Source organism: Chenopodium quinoa, unplaced genomic scaffold (assembly GCF_001683475.1).
Source record: "Chenopodium quinoa cultivar QQ74 unplaced genomic scaffold, ASM168347v1, whole genome shotgun sequence".
Taxonomy (NCBI): domain Eukaryota; kingdom Viridiplantae; phylum Streptophyta; class Magnoliopsida; order Caryophyllales; family Amaranthaceae; genus Chenopodium; species Chenopodium quinoa.
In genome coordinates, this window is record NW_018744693.1 from 6,595,149 (window position 1) to 6,615,997 (window position 20,849).

At 33.5% G+C, this 20,849-nt stretch overlaps 2 protein-coding genes across 3 annotated transcripts; one reads left to right on the forward strand and one right to left on the reverse strand.

Annotated features, from left to right (window-relative positions):
* Nucleotides 1-398: 398 nt before the first annotated feature.
* On the forward strand, nucleotides 399-13,127 carry LOC110702678 (chaperonin 60 subunit alpha 2, chloroplastic-like). Of its 2 annotated transcripts, none has more exons than XR_002507546.1 (9): nucleotides 399-1,060; nucleotides 1,264-1,501; nucleotides 2,277-2,398; nucleotides 2,490-2,697; nucleotides 2,777-2,922; nucleotides 5,896-6,202; nucleotides 7,011-7,261; nucleotides 8,510-8,791; nucleotides 9,468-9,564. XR_002507546.1 is itself a non-coding variant. In XM_021880435.1 (9 exons), exons 2-9 carry the CDS (start codon nucleotides 1,285-1,287, stop codon nucleotides 12,872-12,874), a joined length of 1,740 nt encoding a protein of 579 aa, XP_021736127.1. In that variant the 5' UTR covers nucleotides 402-1,060; nucleotides 1,264-1,284; the 3' UTR covers nucleotides 12,875-13,127. The 2 variants fall into 2 exon arrangements, 1 of the variants encoding a protein (XP_021736127.1); XM_021880435.1 differs by lacking the exon at nucleotides 8,510-8,791 and adding an exon at nucleotides 12,587-13,127 and having other exon boundaries at nucleotides 402-1,060; nucleotides 9,468-9,668.
* A 113-nt stretch (nucleotides 13,128-13,240) lies between these two features.
* On the reverse strand, nucleotides 13,241-18,167 carry LOC110702679 (nudix hydrolase 12, mitochondrial-like). Its single transcript, XM_021880436.1, has 5 exons — nucleotides 17,649-18,167; nucleotides 14,432-14,546; nucleotides 14,214-14,297; nucleotides 13,917-14,066; nucleotides 13,241-13,811 (listed from the first exon to the last, which is right to left on the reverse strand). The coding sequence occupies exons 1-5, from the start codon at nucleotides 17,717-17,719 to the stop codon at nucleotides 13,560-13,562; spliced, it is 672 nt and encodes a 223-aa protein (XP_021736128.1). The 5' UTR covers nucleotides 17,720-18,167; the 3' UTR covers nucleotides 13,241-13,559.
* Nucleotides 18,168-20,849: the final 2,682 nt, after the last annotated feature.

Genomic DNA, 20,849 nt, shown 5'->3' on the forward strand with positions numbered 1-20,849 from the left:
CCTTTGTGAGCCTTCCCCTATGTAAATGGTATTAGGCAAAGAAGTGAAGGCAGAGTTGGAAGAGTTAGCTAGAGAATTGTTCTGAAAGCATTAAAGAGTCCTCTAGAGAAAAATACTCACCTTAAGAGACAGATTGGTTCTCCATCTCTCTTAAAGTAGAGAAAAACTCTAGTTCAGCTTATGTCTTTTTAAGCTTTCAATTTGTGTGTTTGTTGTAATATATGATTGTTGTAATCTTTTCAAATTAAATAAAAGTTTCGTTCAGGAAGGGAACGTTATCCCCTTGAACCTTATATATCAAACGAGTTATCTTTCTGCTTAAAAAGTTCTATCATAAACACAGTAAGGATTGTCTAATTAGAAATTACGGTCTAAGGTAGGAAACGAATTAGATTTGTGTTGAGCCTGATCTAAGGAAGACAGGGTTGGGGTTAGCTACCTTGGTAAAGCCGGAAGCTCAGAACGCCGGGGGTTCCATTGTCGACTAAGTTCAGGTATTGGTCAAAATTCTCTAGTTAAATAACTATTATTGCGAAGCATGGTGGGCTTTTAAACTGTTAAAATAATTTATTTTGATGTATAAGTAGTAGAGTTGTGATAACTAGTACCGTTAAAAGTCATTTAAGTAATTATCAAATCGAATTATAGTAAAAATCAGTGTATTATTAAAATCTGTTATTTTAAATTAAGGTACTGTTATTAATTTGTCCAATACTGTTATTAAGTCGTTAAGTACTTTTATTTACCCTAAATAAAATATATATAAAAAAAAAAAAAAACTGACGTCACTCGGTATTGGGCGGGTTAGCCTATATCGGATAGCGGTCCATCATTTCACCCCATACTTTATGCTATGTTGACGATTTTAGCCCTTAAATTAACATTTTCTGTAAATCATCGAGAGCAGCTTGTATTTATGGAAAAAAAATACTACCTTCCCTCCCTTTGAGGTTACTTTTACAGTTTTACGTTCCGCTTGCACCTCTCTATCTATCATTCCCTTTCTCTCTTCCATTGAAGCGGTTTCTGAGCTCTCTCTACCATTGAAGCAGCTTTTGAGGTAAGATATCTTCTACTTTTTGTTTTGTAAATCCTTGAGTATCAATTTTCCTAAAAAAGTTAATCGTTAATTTAATTCAGTACAATTTAGGGTTCTTCCTGAGTGGATTACTGAACTATTGGTTGTTTTTACTGAAGTTGTGCAACATATAACGAACTATTCTGTTGACAATTGAATCAATTTTTGTTGCTAATGTATTGCAGGAATTTGTATATAACTCCATAATGTTGGGATGGAAGTGTAACAGCGGACCTTTTCTCCCTGGTTCCAGGGTGGCTGCCCCTCCTGCCGTGGCTCAGGTACGGGCCGGTTTTCTGAGAAACAGTTTCGTTGTAAGAGCTGGGCCGAAGAGGATTGTTTTCGGTACGAAGTGTAGAGAAGCTCTACAAACCGGTATCGATAAGCTTGCTGATGCTGTTTCAGTGACTTTAGGACCCAGAGGTATACTTACATTACATTTCCTTTGTTCCGTGTCTTGTTATCGATAAGCTCATGAGAAGTGGAAACTGGTAGTTATTATTTTTGAGGGACCAATGTTACATTGTACAGCATTTGGCAGGTTGCCTCGTGCATTGTTAACCATGTCGTAATAGTTGACATTAGGATATGTAGAGGGCAATATGTTTGTTCACAAGTATTGAATACAATTCAGCTTGACAGACTAGACATTCTTATATCAAATACTAATATTGTTAGCTCAGCAAAAATGTGTTACCATGTTGTGTGGTTAACAAGTGTAACAGCCTTGGGAGAATTCATATCTTGTAGCATATTCAATTCTGGTAATCATATAGTCTCCAGCATCTAGTAATATAGGTAGATTAGGGGACACTTATCTAGGTATCTCCTATTGTGTACGAACATCTTATTGGTTGATGTAGAAGGCCATGAAGAACATATTGGTGTCATGAGCTCAGAGGCCAGTTAGACATGTGAATGGTGGAGGGAAAGAAGAAATTGATTAGTGGGTTAGGGGTTAGGGGTTAGGGCTAAGGGCTGGTGAGAAAAAGGAAATTGGTCAGATAGGCATTATGCTTTTCTTTGTTAATTATTGATTTTCAAACCATTCTTTGATTAGACTAGCTAGGCATATGAACTGGTATCATCATATGCCTCAATTAACGAATATGATTTCTTGTAATATGAATTGATCCTGCTTATATGTAGATTATTCCGAATATAGTTAAATTGATTTCTAATTAATGCTATTTTTCAGGGCGTAATGTGATTCTTTCGGATTCAAAAAGTTTGAAAGTAATTAATGATGGTGTTACAATTGCAAAGGCTATAGAACTTGCAGATTCAATTGAGAATGCAGGAGCAATGCTTATTCAAGAGGTGATAGATAGTTGTTTGTTTGATTCTTTACGCTTTGAAGTTATTTCTGTGCTGGTAATAGTATATGGCATGCATTTTAGTGTGCATACAGGTCGCATCTAAGGTGAATGATGCAGCTGGTGATGGTACAACAACAGCAATAATTTTAGCGCGAGGAATGATAAAATATGGCTTATTGGCTATTACATTTGGTGCTAACCCTAGTGGTTTGAGAAGAGGAATGGAAAAGACTGTTAAAGAACTAATCAAAATTTTGAAGAAGCGTAGTATACCTGTCAAGGGGAGAGATGATATACGAGGTGAATGTTTTCAAAGGTTTTATGTAAATATTTTCAATTTGAAAATGTTCTAATATTAACTTATATATGTTGCCTGCAGCTGTGGCTTCAATTTCTTCTGGAAATGATGACTTTGTTGGGAGTATTCTTGCTGAAGCCATTGACAAGATTGGGGCTGATGGTATTATCTCTATTGAGTCGTCCTCAACTTCTGAAACTTACATAATTGTTGAAGAAGGAATGAAGGTCTGTGCTGCTCCATTTTGTGTATTTCACTGCCCAAAATAAATAATTGTTCTGTGCACCAGTTTCATGCAAGGAGTGATAAGCTGATAGCTGGCTGTTTGTAGTAGACTCTTTTATCTCACTTTTTTGTGTGTGTTCATGGGTCACATGCATAGAAAATAAATCTTGGAGACGTGAATGTAGTAGCGATCGTGTTAACGGTCGTGTTGAGAGTTGGAGATTTGCTCCATTTCTTTCCCAGCTCTTGAAACCCTCCCCTTTGTGTGCTCTTCTCATCTCTCCCAAAATCCTTATCATATCAAGCTGCTTTTACACCTCCTTGATTGTTGGTTGACATTCAATTAGATCTTATGGCCATGTTATGTTGGCATAGAAATAATTTGAGTGTAACACAGCATGGACACAAATTTGTGTTTGATCCTTGTTATATCAAGATTACGAAACAAAAAAGTTGTGGGTGTTTATAAGAGAGAAAGAGAAACCCTATTGATCTTCGCTTACCTTCTCCCCAGTTTGCCACTCCTCTACCTTGGTCTCTTATTTATTTTGAACTTCATTTAGTGAGTAATGTTGTTAAAGCAACTTGAGCTGAGTGTGAATGATCTGATTTATGTCATAAACTTGGGGTACGTGTTGCAAAGCATGAATTATAAATTTCTTCCATGGCGTAATGTTGAATGCATAGAGGATTTAAACATTTTACTTGAATACGGGTGATATGATGAAAAGCATCCTCTTGGGTTGATGGTCAACCTGTATTGGTTATCTTTACATTGTCAATCTTTATAGGGTATCATGTTTCTCCTGCTTCGCATGTGTATCAAAGATATAAGAAAGCTTGGAGTGATGGAGCTTGATTTAGAAGTCATGTGGGGATTTCTTGGCGTTTCATCATAGAAGTATTTGGTTCGTTAGGACTGAGTGAGCTTGTTGATTCAAGGAGATTTCTTTTCTCCAAGTAGCTAAAGTTCAAAAGTAAATGTCTTAATGAATGAAGTGTACACATACTTGGTTTCTGCCTTAAGAAATTTAAGGGAATGTATGTTTACGAGAGAGGGTTTGATGTAGGAATGTTCACCTCAATTTTTAACATTGAACCAAATAAAGTTTCTTGCGTTCTTGGTTAAGAATTTGAGGCACTATTGGCTCAATTTGTGTTTCTTTTTCCCTTCTTTCTGCATGTTTTTGACACCTTTCTAAGATTTCTTGCTCAAATGAGTGTTGGCACAAAAAGGTTTGTGTTATAGACTGAATTCTACTGATTTAATTAAGCATAATTAATATTAATTTAAGGCTGAAAGCTTGAACATTTGATTGATTAAAGGTTGGATTACATAAGGATAGTCATAACTTGAGGTTATGAATCTCTCGTAGCTTTAGGCTTCAAATCTCTTTAGTAGCTTGAGGCTACAAGTCTCTCAAGATGTTCACTCAATTTTCTGGATATATTCTAACTACTAAGTTTACTACCCTATATATAATCAAGACATCTAAGACTAAAGATGGATACGTGTGACTCCTTAGCTAAAATGGAAAAACCATAATTAGACATTGTTAAGGCGTGTTGCTTGTTTTCCTTTTCTTTGCTTCTGCTGTCCCTTTTTCATTGGTTGCTGCTTTTAGACTGTTGACCCTCATTTGGTGATCCATCACAGTTTGATTGGTTATGGAGGTGATCTTGTATTCTTGGATCAATTGGGAGAAATTTGGAGCTCTAAATAAGGTTTGAGAGGCAACAAAGAACTTAGCAGTCAGCACTAATGTCTGTTAGCATTCCTGGGAAGGGTCTTTTTTTGTCTTAGTGAGAGCAAAATACAACATTAGAAATCAGCACCAATTTGATGGCCTCTGTGCTCCTAAGATGGGCAAGAGATCAGACTTTCAACCACTTAGCATGAACTCAACATTGGTACACGTGTTCTATGGAGTTACTTGTCACCTGATTTGCCAGAAAAGCTCTGAAATCAATCTTAGTCAAACATCTATCGATTAAGGGCTGTATCTAGTGGTAAATAGGGGTTTTTATGGTTTAAGAAATAAGAAGTGCCTGTGTACCTCTGTATATATGTGATGAAGTCAGTGGATTGATTGTTTTAAGGAGAATATAAATTTATTGTTTTCGTACTTTATTCTCATTAAATAAATAATTTTTTTTTTCTTTTTAATTGGAAGGGGGGAGCGTGGTGTGGTGTTAGATTATTTATTTTAGTTTTCGAATTGTGATTGGTTGATGTAGAAATCAAATCAAAGTTCATATCTTTAGATTTTAGCATTATCTTGATAATTCAAAGGTTAAATTCATCTCTCTATATCATGCCTACAAAACGACTCAGGAACCCAATAAAAATCGTTTACAAATTTTTGGAATTGTTAATCCAGACATTTAATTTACTGAACACCGAGAATTATTGCAACCAATATTGGTAGACTTTTGATCTCACGAGCCTTCATAAAGTACACTGTACCAAAGTTAAAAATCATGGTTCTTTTGTTATGTTCCCTTACATGTTATAGGCTATTTCTTGTTACTCCCTCTGTTTGTAGACCGGGCATGTATGTTGATGCAAAACTTTGACCAATTATATCTTTATTATCAATAAGTATACTTTATTACAATTGAATTTTAACAAATTATTAATTGAGAAGATTCCAACTAGACTTTTATTTAGGGAGTAATAAGAAAATCTTTAAGAAAAACTATGGAACTTGTGTATTGAGCGCAACCACTTTTCAAATAAACCGGCTTCTCAAATCTTGCCAACAGAAGGATTGTCGTCATTGCACCAAGGCTGAGAAATATCTTATCGTTTATAAATGTGAAAACTCTCTAAGTGCTGCTTTTCTTGGTAGCTATTTTTAATTGGGTTATTTCTGTTGAAGGATAGTATCTCTTGAGTCTTGATGTGTACATCTTTGAATTCTATTAACTTCAGTTAATGTGCTTTTTTAATGATCGATAGCTTTTTTTCACAGATTGACAAAGGATATATGTCACCTCATTTTATTACAAATCAGGACAAATCTACAGTAGAGTTTGATAATGCCAAAGTTCTGGTAACTGATCAAAAAATATCAACAGTGCAAGAAATTGTTCCCTTGTTAGAAAAGGCTGCTCAACTAAGTGTACCTTTACTGATCATTGCTGAGGATATATCAAATCAAGTATTGGAAACACTGATTGTAAATAAAAGCAAAGGACTTGTCAAAGCAGCTGTTGTCAAATGTCCTGGGTTTGGGGATGCTAAAAAAGCTTTGCTACAGGATATTGCTCTCATGACAGGTAAAAGTACATAAAACCTACTGTCTTAGTTGTAAATAGGGCTGGTCATGAACTTTACTGGGCTTGGCTTGTTTAAATCATACCAAATCCAATCTTGAACTAGACCTCACCTTGACCTTAATAATCATGTGTTTGGCTTGATGAAAATAACTCAGCTCAACATAGCATGTTCCAACAATAAGTACAAAAATTAAATTGCTAATTTTGTTACTTGGCTCTATTAGTATATATGGTTTGGGCAAGTCTTGAATAATAACCTCTTATAAATTCCATTTAATCTATAATGTAGGCATTGGGGTAAATGATGAATAGAAATGTCTTAGAATGTGATTCCTAAGTCCTAACTGTTTGCAAGCCATTCTATTCATGTCCACAAAACATGTCTTTGGGTTGAAACTAGGAGACATTTTTTGATTCTTAACGGTTCTGTGACTTCTGCCAGTTTCTCTTTTACATGACTACCTTTATTTTTGATTTATATTTCATTAATAAATTTGTGGCTCCAGTATGGAAATCCTGAGGTAGGGTACAATTCAATTCAACATCTGAGTTGGAGAATGGTGATGAGATGAGAGGAAAGGCATTTATATTTCTAATGCTGAATACTTTGGTGTAGTATTCTAGATGATTAATTGTATCCTCTATTGTTCTTAGCCTTAATTCCCACTCTATTGTATTTGACATGTATCAGGGCATAATAACACAAGCAGAATTGTACATAATACTGTTCTTGGAAGTTGGAACAGTATCTTCTTATCAATGCTTAATCTTATTTCTGAAGTTATATTTCTTGTCATGTTGGTTTCAGGTGGTGATTTTTTGTCAGGGGATCTGGGTCTGAGCATTAGTGATGCTACCTCTGACCAACTTGGTATAGCTCGAAAAGTGACTATAACAAATAACTCCACCACTATTGTTTCAGACCCTTCCACAAAAGCTGAAATTCGAGCAAGGGTTTCGCAGATTAAGAAGGATTTAGCTGAAACAGAGAGCTCTCATCTCTCTAGGAAGCTTGCAGAGAGAATCGCTAAGCTTTCTGGTGGTGTGGCAGTAATTAAGGTTGGTAAGTAGATGTTAGTGTGTATTCATTAGAATTGTGCTAACCAGTTGATACTTTATACTTGTGTAAGATAACAACTAAAAAAAAGGTAACAACTAAAAAGTAATGATACTACGCAACAATGGCATGTGAATCAACCTCCATTACCTGCTAGGAAACACTTCACGGGTTTGGTCTTAACTAAAGTGAAAATAAACAGTATAACATATTAAGGACTAACCATGATAAAAGAAGCTAAGAAAACAGAAACCAGTGTCCCTTTCCTAGGGGAGCATGTGCAGCAAGTTCAAAACAGTTACCAACTCTGAACCCACAGGCACATAAATAGTCAAAAAAAATTGCTCAACAATATTACAATGAAATATTGCAGACACAAGCTCATCAAGAAACTGGCAGCTGTTGTCTTTTCATTGTGCCTGCTGGCATATTAGAAAAATGACCCCTCACTATACAGAAGCACTACGTAGGAATAATCTTGTTAACTTATTGCAGTTTCTTCCTCCTCCACAAGAATTTGTTGTTCCTAGACACAATCTTGCACTTGTCTACTACTCTACTACAACCAAGTAAAATCAGTTTTTATTTTATTTTATTTTATTTTTTTCAGCATAAAGTGCATGTAACATTGTAACCCATCAGAGCATTGCACATTCCATTTTTTGAAATCTATTTGCTTTCGCTAATCAGTCCTGTAGTGCTAATCAATCAGAAACAAACACTACAGGCCTGCTAATTTGCTGCAAAATACTTCCTCCGCTCTTTTATTATTGCACCACTTGCCTTTTTAAGAAGTTTCACAAATATTGCACCATTTCCTCTTTAGGAAAAAAATTATTTGTGTTCACACTACAAATACCCAACATACCCTTGTTTTTTCACACATACTTTTTAGTTTATCAATATGTCACATGGACAATTTTGTATTTTTACCTTTCTCTCTCTTACTTTTTTCCACTACCAAAATATTTGCACCAAACTCTTATGGTGCAATAATAAAAAAACGGAGGAAGTATTCACTTCCACATCACTTTTCAGTAAAGCAAATCCCTGACTTTTTCTGTTTTGTCCCAAAGAGTCTGACCATGGCACATATCTATGATGTCCCTGCTTGTCAGAAAATCTTCTTTAAATTGAGGTTCCCAGAGTGGACTCACTCTAATAGTTCTGCACCCATCAAACCCATTGTTTCTGTGTTTAAAGTTAAAGCTCAAATTGGTTTTGTAACAGCTGTGTTTCCACTAATACAGATTCTTGACATTAAGCCACCAACTGACCTAGGAAGACACATCTCCCAAGCAACAAGAGTATTACTAGTAGCAGTTACTTCATAAAAAAAGTCAACAATTTGGCTCATTCAGCCTCTTTAAGAACCTTCATCAAAAGAATAAAGAGTTGGCATCAAAGATTTTGCATGCTATATGCAACACTCTTTTATCAACTGAAGTCTTCCAGCATAGAAAAGTAAGCTAGCAGGATAATGTTGAGCTTTGCTTTTGATCTTCTCCACAAGAGGCTTACATTGACTATAGGTAAGCTTTTTTGACAAGATGTGAATAACTAAGTACCCAAAAGGCAAGATTCCTAGTCATTTGCAAAACTCAAAGCAAGTCTTGTTTATCACTATCCTCAATGCTTTCCATGCTCACAATATATATCAAGATTGGACACTTAAGCTCATTTATTTAGTGGAAATTGTGAGGGACACAGGATGTATAAATTTTTTTTTTTTAAGAAAAAAAATTAGAAATTTTAAAAATGTAAGAGGAGCACTTGAGCAAAGTGGCAATTCTAATTGAGTGGTGTTTGTTTGGAAACTGTAACATCATTGCAATTTTTTTTCTCTCTCTTTTCATGGTTGAGATATTCTATGAAAAATCGAAAATAACGTTGTAATTTCCATATCATTTTTCTTAAGTGAATAAGTTTGAATTACAAAAGCAATATTTAGTATAATAATATTAGCCTTTCATCGAGGTTAATTATCCAATAAATATTCATTAGTTTTCTTATGTCAGAAGTTGGCATGTAACGTGTTCAGTCTGGACATTTCATTCCAATACTAGTGTAGTAGCATAGGGTACTTAAAATGGATGCAAGCCATATTATATCTATGTATCCTATTATCCTGAATGTACTATGAAGCTCTAATATTTAGTTGATACAATGAATTATTTTTTATGATCTAGTAATTTGTGTTAAATTCAGGTTGGAGCTTTCACTGAGACAGAACTTGAGGATCGTAAGCTTAGAATTGAGGATGCAAAAAATGCCACATTTGCTGCCATGGATGAAGGAATTGTTCCCGGTGGTGGTGCAACTTATATCCATCTTTCGGAAGAGATTGCCACAATTACATCTTCCTGGAAAGATATGGATGAACTTATCGGAGCTGACATAATAAGAAAGGTATTGCTCCAGCTACTCGCTTTCAGTCTTTCTTGACTAATTTTAACCTTGTTAATATAGTTAAAGATGGTCTACAAGTATAACCTCTTGTTTATCACCTTTCTTTGTGGATATTTTCCCCTTTTACTGATCATTTTGTTGCATATTTATTTATTTGTTTGGTGTGAATACTATTCAGGATCTGGAGTAAATTTGATACTGTTTCAATAGTTTCTTGTATCTATTGATTTAATTATTTTTTATCATTATTTCTTTTTATATCCAGAAATCATAGAAGCTCTTCACATGATCATTATTGAGAAATCTCAAATATAAAATGAAAAAATTAGCTGGCATCAACTAGGCAAATAAGCTCTTACATATAATAGCTCCTTGCCAATCACGGGCTTTTCTCGTGTATAGTATGGTGTACATATTCTTTTTTTATAAGCACCTTTAGGGAATTGAAGTAGATCTTATGTGCCTTAGATGACATTAAAAGCTGTCATTAAAGCCTAGTATGGTGTACAAATTCATCTCTAAAGCACCTTCTGGGATTTTGAAGGAGATTTTTTTTTTCTATTTTTTTATTTTTTATTTTTAATTTTGGGTTGGGTGTTTTGGATGACTTAAAGGAAGCTTCCTTAATTAAGCCTTAACAGGCTTTTGCATGATGTGATTTAGTTCATGAATTTGTGAAGAATTACGAGTTGATGCATGTCTTTGGGTGTAATGATAAAGCTTGATTTGCATAAATTTATTTATAAGCTCTCCATGCATCTTGTCATCTCATGTAGGCACATGCTTCTTTTCAATAATTTCTTATGAATATATCCTTCAATTATGTGGGGAATTTCATGGGAAGCACAAGCTAAGGCAAGAGGATGCTTTTGCTCCTTGCCTATTTTTTGCTGTGTATGCATGTCTTCAGTAGTGCAGTCTGTACTGATGTAATGGATTGACTTAGTATTTTCTGATTTAAAGATTCATTAAAAGATAAAAGCGTGATACTTAGATTAATAATGGCTGAAATTGGATACAAAAGGATAGATTAATAGCTTAAGGCTATCACTCTCTTGATAACTTTAGGTTATCACTCTCCTAGTAACTTGAGGTTACTACTCTCAACATTTTTTCCTCACAAATTCCATGCCATCCTACTGCATATACTACCCCTATTTATACTAAGGTCAAGTGACTACTAACCTAAAAGTACTAAGTTTCCCAAATTGCCCTCCCTAATGTTAATCCATTACAACCGACTTTGAATATAATTCCTAGTCGTAAGAGATTAATCTGATACATCAAGTTTTTTTTGCTGATGATCTCCTTCCTCTAAATGGGTGTATGTGGTGTGTGGGAATGCATTTGCAGGGATTTAGAGGATGTTGTAGGGAGTAGTGATAATAATGTATAAGGCAAATTCTTCATGCTATTGCTATTACTCGAGAAGACATTCCTTATATGGATTTTGGTTTTCTTCTACACTTTATCTTTTTAAAAGGGGATTCGTAACTGATGGCATTCCTTTTATTAGATTTATAGACCAGGTGACTACAAGGTTGGGCTTCTTTCATATGTTGGCAGAAAACTTCTAACTTGCAGTTATCTTTTAGGTGCAGAAATTGGGAGCTTTATTTTTTGTTTGCATTTAATTGTTTTAAATGAGACAACTACTTTGTGTGGAATTTTTTGTGGTTTGTTATACATGAACCACCCATAGTGTCTCTTGTTGGTTGGAATGAACTATGTTGTCGATCAGGCAAGAGGTTGGGACTTGAGGTATTGGCTTTGAACAAATCTGAGTTGAAGCAAGCGTTATGGATTTTGGATGCAATAGAATAGGACATTGAGTTGAGAGCTTAGAGAGTTATATTCTCCAGCAGGGCTCGCTATAGGACAAATGGGTTGTCTAGTGTAGAAATTAAGTAGCTTAGATTGGGAAGAGAAATGCTGAACAGTCTGTAAATAATGGTCAGGCTATGATCAGATCTCTAGACTTAAGGTGGTAGATTCAACATACCTATTGCTTACCTTTTCAAATTAGAAACTAGTTTGGGCTAGAGATTACTTATCAGGCTGTGAAGCTGCATCTTCACTGGCTACCTGCAGTATACAGAGTTTGGCAGGAAAGTTCCCTATGAATTTGTGCCTGTCAACATGTGACATTGACAGTGCTTTGCAAATGATGAATGATCTTTCTTGTGTTCAGTTTTATTATGTGCGATGAAATGTTGAATACTTTAATGTTGAAAAATATGCCAGGGGAAAGTTATCGATAAGGGTTTGTGGTGTAGAGTAAAAGGAGAAAGTTATAGACAAGGGCATGGGTTTTAATTGGGAAGTTATTGTGTTTCTACTCTCATTGCTGTTTATCGGCCCCTCAAATAAGAAAGTCTTCAGATAACTTCCCTTTCTGAGAGCTTGGTAACCCTAGAACATTGCCTCAGACTATGAAAATTGCTTTGTTTAAAATCCCAGTATTAGTATACTTTTTGTTGTTGGCTGCAGTTCATGTTGCCCGTGTGTGTTAATGTAGTTCTCCATTCAACAACTTTAAGAGCTATATTATTATGTCTTACTACCCTTGGACTCAAGTGATTTTCAGCTTTTTACATAAACTTTCAACTAAGGTAAATTTCAGTGTTCCTCTCTTATTTTAGTTTAACGCATGTATTGTACCGGTGCTGTATTTTGTAGATATGCCAGTCAGCCTGTGTCTTTTGATTTAACCTTGATTATAATTTCGTGGAAACATGAAGAAACTCGGGTCAAATATTGTTCTGGTTTTGCTCATTAGTCTTCTTGAGAATTCTACTGACTGTAATATTTGGTATTGCTATCATTAGAATTTCATACGACTGTCTTTTGTTAGTAGTTTTGATGTGAGACAGTCCAAAAGCCATTCATTGCTAAAGGTGGTTAATTACGAATTTCAGGCACTCCTTGCACCTGCCAAATCTATATCGGAGAATGCTGGGGTTGATGGGGAAGTAGTAGTAGATAAGATACGTACTTCTGATTGGCGATTTGGATACAACGCAATGGCTGGACAATTCGAAGATCTCATTGATGCTGGTATAATTGACCCTTGCCGTGTCACGAAATGTGGCTTGCAATATGCTGTCTCTATTGCAGGGCTTGTCCTAACAACTCAAGCTATATTAGTTGATAAAGTTAAGGAACCCAAACCTCTTGTTCCTCATATTCCAGGAATATCTCCTTGAAGTATGAAAGGGTCAAAAGAATTTTGTAGGTGGCTAATATTTTTGTTTTGTATTTCCATGCTAGAAAATTCCTGATTAGTTTTTTTACAAACAGAGATGTAGGTTGAATAGGTTGAATTTTTTTGCTTTTGATCTATTCATCCAATTTTTAATAGGTTGGCATGTGTTTACTGACTTGGTCATTTAGTGAATTTTCTACTGTAAATTGTAGACTATCGCAGTAATGATATATTGCTTAGAATGTTTGGCTTTATTGTGAACTTTCATGCTTTATACATATTACAGATTATATTCTTGCGAATTTTTATCTGTTCAAGGACTGAAAGCATTACAGATTGCTATGGCAGAAATTATCTAAAATGCCAATAAGTGTAAGATGCACATGTTGAAGACTAACTATTTATGTTCGAGAAAGTCGAAATTTTGTAACATGATGACTTAGAAACATTTTTTCTTCGGTTTTTTTTTTTCTCCCCATCTACAAGACGCGAAAGGCAGTGATATGGATGAGAATTTTGATGACAGATCTTGTGCACTACCTCCCAAGATTTAACATCCCTAAGAATCACTATGATTTCTTCAAAATCTAGTTCCTCCTTTTGTACAGTTATCGTTATCTTCCCAAGGAACTAGTCACAAAGAAATCAATATAAGATGCCTGATGACACACTAATTGGAGAGCTAATCACGGTGCTACGATTGTAAATGCTATTGCAATAACCGCAGTTGAATTTAAAGGTCGATTTGCAGGAGTAGTCTTAGCAACTTGGCGATCTGGCATTAACGCTGCAGCAAGAGTGACGTTGGGATCCCTACCCAACTGGCTGCTTGTTGTCTTTGGCTGCTGCCTATCGGTGTCCATTAGTTCGAGGAATGCTCTTAATGCCTCCCTCATCCATTCATAGCGGCAGAGTCGAAATGCCTCTCTTATGTTCAACTGTAAATATCAATAGGAAGACGATGAGCACTAGAACAGAAATTGTCTTGCGTAATTGTAGAAATGACTGTAAGGTGAAGTTGAAAAAACACATCAGATTCTTACCCATTGTCGACCATGGTTTTCTTGTTCAGGCCAAGTCTCGAATTCCTCAGTAACCTCCAAAGCGAACATATAACCCCTGCACCCTCCTTCAATGCTGCTTATGGCTTGCCTGCTTTTGCTACGAAACTCCCAAACACCCAATTGCGTCGTCTGCAACAAGTTACAGAAGATATTGTAAGTTGAGTAGTTAAGCACAAATAATGAAAGTAATTTTCTTACAAAACAGACATTTTCAAATAATTCAGGGGGTGCCAAGCTCGTGAATTTCCGAGGAAGGCGAATTAAGCAGAGCCTTACATTTAGGTTTCCTTTAACTCCGGCTTCTTCAAAGGCTTCGCGGCATGCAGCTTCATGCACAGTCTCATCATTCTCCCATCCTCCCTACACCACATAACAACAAATAATAAGACATAAGCTCACTTAAGTACATTACTTGAGAGTTCAATCCCCTTTTTTTTTTCCCCTCCATTTTATGGGATTTTATCTTACTCAAAGGGATATGAGAGGAGGCATACCTTTGGAAATACAAGATCGTGGCGATTTGGTGATGATACCATTAGAACTTCTAAAGAATCTTCTTTGTTACATTCACAATCTTCACATCCGTCTCTTAATCTATAAGGAATACATCTGTTTACACCGATAAAAGAAACCAATGTTATTCAAAGCCGTTAAATCTTAACTGAGAGTAAGTTTATTGTAAATAAATTTATAACATTTCTCGATTGTCAAAAATCAATTTTTTAACATTCGAATATACAATATTACTATAGTTACATTATTATGACTTTGTGAGGAGAAATTCGAGCTCCATAAGTGCATATTAATTAATAGACGGGGTTATGCTTAACAAATAATATAGGTTAAAATATCATGCAGATGCTATAACAAAAACAGAGGAAGTATGATAGATAAGCTCTTCAATTTGATACTTCCAACCTAAATAAATTAATGAAAGATTCGTATCATCTTAATGGTCTCTCTACTGGTAATTTCCTAACTAATTTCTTGACATACAAAATCAGAAAAGAATAAAATAATAGGAAAAGAAAACCTGCCCGATTAAGACATCCTATTAAAAAAAAATATTCGAATGGAAATTATTGGATCCTAGGCCACGTTAAGGCACATGCAAAAGGGTGTGAAATTCCTACTGAAATTAGTACTACCAAATACCAAATTGCTAAAGTAAACGGCCCCATTGCATAAGTTTTTTTATTTTCCCACGCACAAATTTAATGATTTCCGACATGAATCTTTGATTCATCAATCTCTTGTTGTCAACTCTTCAAACCTCTCAACTAAATGTTTGGTGACTATTATTGAGGTTTTAATTTTCCCTACCATTAATAATTTGGAAAACATAACTACTGTTTTTTTTAATAGTGTAAATTATATGTTGAAATTAATTTTTTTAATGAGAAATTCATGTAATATACGGTCTGTTACTTTATTATTGAATAGATTATGTTAGAGAATCAGTTCAATCAAGAGGTTAAGCTGATGATTGAAGTATTGGATCAATTTATATATTTTATTAGATTCAAATATGATTAAGTGAATTTGTTTTTTCATAGTAAGTAGATTCATTTGCCACTGCTAATAAGTTTTAGCTCCATTAATACTTTAGTTGAAGCTACTATTTCCTTGTTAGAATGTTGTTATCTTCACCTGAACTTAAGTGAAATAAAGTTCTTAAATCTTATTAACCTTGACTTTTACCTTATGATTACACAATATTTGGACTTTAATCACGTTTAATAATCTTGAAATTTATTTTTATAAGCTGAAGAGTTTACACCCATAAGTGTATTGCAATATATGTACACACCTAAAATGAACATGAAGACAACTAACAAACTGACTAAACGAAAAAGCCAAGTGACTCAATCAACAACAGAAAGCTACATATTACCAATGAAGACCATGTCAAAAATTAAACACACACACAATATCTAATGCTAGTGGAAATGAGTAGACCACGAAAGGAGCGTATGGTTTGGGATGAATCCTCATCAAATTGGAGTTATTAAAGGGGACCACAATAGCACCAATGTACATATTGTGTCACAGAAAACTCCCAACAAAAAAAATACAATAATGAAAGGTTTATTATGGAAAAGACAACACCATAGGATAAGGACAAATTGTCAATGTGTGTTTTTTGCCTTGTTTCTATATTTTCATTTTTTAATAGAATTGTAATTTAATTTAGTGTAAGTTTTTCTTTTTTAATTTCTTTTGTCTCATCATAAACTTTTTCGTCACATATTTTAATCTTCAATCGATTGCTCTGTTTTAATTCTTAACTAAAGTAGACGACAAAGAAGATTAGTCATCGTTTTTTTAATTATTTAAAATAATTAATCTTATCTTTTACAAGTATAATTAAAAGTAAGAGACTAGTCATTTTATATAAACTACTCCGTATTGTCCATGCAGATAACGAAGTAAAGGAAAACTGATGTGGATTACAATATGAAAAATTAGTATGAACGTTATTTTTTCTATGAACTCTATGAGTATATCGATTGATTTGGACTTCTATTTACTTTCTACTCCACTTTATAAATTGTCGAACGGAAAAAATTATATTCCTTCTGTCTCATAATATAATTATAGGAATTTATGAGATATTTTTCAATTAAATATGAGAAAAGAACATAAGAAAAAATGTTGTAAACCAAACGAAAAAGAAAAATATATTCTGATGATGATCAACAATTTTAGGTAGAAATATAAAAGAATATGAATAAATGGCTTGGCCGACCAATTTAAAAAAACAATATTGCATATTTGCATGTATACATTTTTTTTTTCTATCTATTTTCATCTCATAGTTGTTTTTATTTTTCTTTTCCATTAAAGTTAAAACTCAAGGTTTTCTATTCACAATATACATGTCACTTATTTTCTCTAAAGTATTCTAACACTATTTTGAATGCTTGTTATTGTCATTAATCATTGGATGTATATACAGTAAAATTATCTCAAATTAAATACTACTTTTCTTTAGAGTGTTAATCCCGTCCATTTAGATTGTGACATTTGAATGATATGATTGTATATGTCTACTGTCTTGCACATAACTTTCTGTAAGTAATAGAGAATATATGGACTACTAGCTATTTTGGGGGTGAAGAATTACCAGTATTTCTTATTCAATTATTTCCCTTATAATTTAATATTCATATATCAAATTTTTGGGATGAGTAATCATCATTGTTTCTTCTCAATTCAAATTGTCATTGTAGCGTGTAGAGATTATACTGAATCTTTTCTGTGTCGTTCCAATTTAAAAAAGCGTGGCGAATAATTACCCTCTTACAATCATTAAAGGTTTTATAATTATTTTAATCATAACAAGTCAACTCTCTCAATTTGGCCCAAAGCAAAAAGAAGGGACGAGGAAGGAGCATCGTTCTTCACCAACGTCTAATTCAACAATAACGTACCAAAACTACGCGGTAAACAAAAAACAAACACGGAAATAAACAGTTAAATCAAATAGAATTTAGATTTAGCTCTAATCCAACATAAATTAGATCGCATAATTACTAAACCTATATTCCGTCTTTAAAAATATGACAATCACCGAGAACATTTTATTTTATGGTTACGGCTTGAAAATAACTTTTTATCGAGAATAAAAAAAAAAAAAGATATTTGCAATTAAGAATACGGTGAAATAAAGAAACAAATTATTGATTCGATGCGAAAACGATGACATACCCGGAAACAAGACGACGATTGTCCTCGTAAAGTTGTCTATGGCGGCCTTGTCGTGCAACTAGAGTTGCCATTGAAGAGGTAATGAAAAAGAATGAGTTGTTAATTAAAACGATAAGATGTAATCTCTAAGGATTAGAGAGAGAGAGAGATAATATCAACAGCCTCGAAAATGGCGAAAAATAGAAGCAAGAGAGAATTATCAGCAAGGAATAAAACTCTCTAAAATTAGTTGTTTGTAAAATGAGGTTGATAAGTAAACTTAGCTAGCTTGATTTCTAAAGGAGGGAGAGAGATAATACAATACGAAGTAGTATTATGTACATCCCACTAAGATAATAGAAACAAGTTTAGTTTTGGACCGTTTGTATAAAAAGATGGATAAAACCTTGGTATATATATAGGTGTGCTCCAAAAAACGAGTATTAGTAGACTAATAATAAATTGGGCAACTTCAAGGAAACCAAAAGTTATAAATTGTTTGAGCAAACTTGTTTTTAATCAAAAGACGACTGATGATGAGAAATACACGGCTTCGACGTTTATATATATATTAAGGAAATGGTATGGTGGGGTGAAGTTTATGAATATTTTAATAATAGGGGGGTGCAGAGTGCTCCTTAGAGTATCATGCTCTAATTTAAACTTTAAAGCCATACAATACAAAGTACTCCGTATTAAAGTAAATTTGATAGTTACTGAGTATTTAGTTAACTTTACTTTACTTTATTTTTTTTATTTTTATTTTTATTTTTATTTTTATTTTTATTTTTTAAATTTATGGAGTAGTAGTTTTGCTTCCTATAAAGACTTTATGGGGGTCAATTTTATCTTAGAAAAGCGATCGATAAAACACAAGGTTATTACATAAGGGCCCTATCCGGCGAAAATATCTCATAGTTTGTCCTGTCCGAGTTAGTGAGATAGACACTTTGAAAATGGGGGAGAAGGATAAGGGGATCCCTGCCCCAAAGTGTTTCTAGTGGGATTTTATCACAACCTCTTGATTATGAGATGCAAATTTTCCAACTATACCAAGCTTTGCTTGGTTTGTTTGTTTATTTTAATTGTTAATATATTTTTTGCATTAGTCTTCACATAATTCACTTTGTCCATGTTACTGATTTAGGGCCTGTTTTAATTGACTGAACTGAACTGAAATGGACTGAACATATTAAAGCTGAACTAAACTTATTAGAGCTGAACTGAATTGAGTATAATATTTTATAAGAAAAGGGAATTAAGAGTTTAACTGAACTTATTAGAGCTGAACTGAATTGAAAGTAATCGTATAAGAACATGCCCTTATACATAAGAAAAATAATATTCACGTAGACAAATGTTAAAGTTAACTCAATACTTCCTCCGTGTTTAAATAAATGTTACACTTTTTTAGGCAAATCAATTGACTTCTATAAAATAAGAGGTAGGTAGGGTAGTTGAAATATAGTGGGTTAATAATTTATTGAAAAGTAATGAATGTGAGATAAATGAATAATAATAATAATAATAATAATAATAATAATCTCTATCCGTCCTTTTATTTTATGCCTATTTCTCATAAAAGAAATACAGACATATAATAAAAGGACGGCGGAATTAGTGAGTTTGGATAAGGACTATGAGAGAAGAAAGATATAATATTAAAATATACTTCCTCCGTCCCATAATATAATTCTTGTTTTCCTATTTTGGAGAACCAAAATATTGGTCCTAATTCTATTTCTGGATAGTATGTAAAAACCATTATACCATCACTTTTTTAACATTATTCATTGTTCTTCCTAATTACCTTGAATTTTGCACATGCCTTATACTTCATCCGTTCTATTAATATTGCAACAAGGATGAAATTACACATCCCAAAGCATATTTTATATGCTAAATATGTATAATTGTGTAAGAGTAAAAATTATAAAAAGTTAATATTGTGAAAGTATTTTATGAGACGAATCCAACAAGATCCCACATGACTATATTTTGCTTAACGTATAAATTAAATCATATTATATGGTCAAACAAGAGTGATGAATAGTGCAAAAAGTCCATTGTTGCAATATCAATAGAACGGAGGAAGTACTTTTTTCCACTGTTTCTCTCTAACTTTTGTCTATGATTGTACTTTTTACTTTTATTAATGTACTTTATTTACGTTCTCATCATATTTTTTAAATACCGTGAAAAAACACAAACAAGAAATATATTAAGGGACGGAGGGTGTAGGTTTTTTTTTTTAAATTTTTTTTTTTTGGTAAAAAATTAAAGTGTGACTTATTAAAACATGACCACATTTGATAAGTGTAACACTTATTAAAATATGGAGGAAGTATTTACCTTTAAAACATCAATTTTAATAATGTAAAGTCAAAATTTTGCATTGAATGCGACATTTATATTAAAACAAATGAAGTAATATAGACGTAAAGATCCATCCTCAAATTGGAGTATGCAAATTACATGCCAACTAGCAATGGAGAAATTCAAATTGTTGATTTCTCTTCGCCTTAGTAAATATATTTGCCAACTGTAAAAAGCAGATAAAATAATCCTAATGTCCTTTAAAGATATATAGAAGACGAATCATATGCTGAATAAGTGAACATGCATGCATGGATGTCAATGGAAAAATCATTATCTTTCCCCATTTTTCTTGCGGACTAATTTGTAGTGTGGTTATGTATGAAACATTTCTTAATACATATGTTTGATATATTGATGGGTCAATTGAGAATATTGGTAAATAAAAAGACCCTACCTATAATTTGATAAAAAAATTTAATTTCGATGACAATATAGTGGACTTAAAATCACTGCACCATCTTTGTTCTTATGTTTTGTTATTGCACACAAATAGATTTAGGAAAAATACAGTTTAATAATCCCAACTATTGGCGATTTACTTATAATAATCCCAACTAACGTTTATTTTCTAATAATCCTAACTATTGACCCAATTTTCCTCTAGCAGTCCTAGTTGACTGAAAACCAGTTTGCCAAGTTAACCTTCTCCCAGATTTTTTTTTCCCCCTTTTTTTCCCTTAAGGATTATTGACTTGGACAAAAACTTTAGTTGACCTTCCTCATTTTTCATTTCCCACCCAAATTTGAAGCCACGTCATCACCCTCAACCACCTTCTACAAAAATTAAATCCCGCCATTAACACTTCCTCCTTCGAATTAACTTCTTCAACCAGAATTCAGTCT

Coding starts and splice junctions, on each gene's coding strand:
- LOC110702679 (XM_021880436.1), bottom strand. CDS start 17,719: ATGGCAACTCTAGTTGCACGACAAGGCCGCCATAGACAACTTTACGAG. Junction 14,067..14,213: donor GAGTTAAAGGAAACCTAAAT/GTAAGGCTCTGC, acceptor AACTTGTTGCAG/ACGACGCAATTGGGTGTTTG. Junction 13,812..13,916: donor AAAACCATGGTCGACAATGG/GTAAGAATCTGA, acceptor TGATATTTACAG/TTGAACATAAGAGAGGCATT.
- LOC110702678 (XM_021880435.1), top strand. CDS start 1,285: ATGTTGGGATGGAAGTGTAACAGCGGACCTTTTCTCCCTGGTTCCAGG. Junction 2,923..5,895: donor TTGTTGAAGAAGGAATGAAG/GTCTGTGCTGCT, acceptor TTTTTTTCACAG/ATTGACAAAGGATATATGTC. Junction 7,262..9,467: donor GTGGTGTGGCAGTAATTAAG/GTTGGTAAGTAG, acceptor TGTTAAATTCAG/GTTGGAGCTTTCACTGAGAC.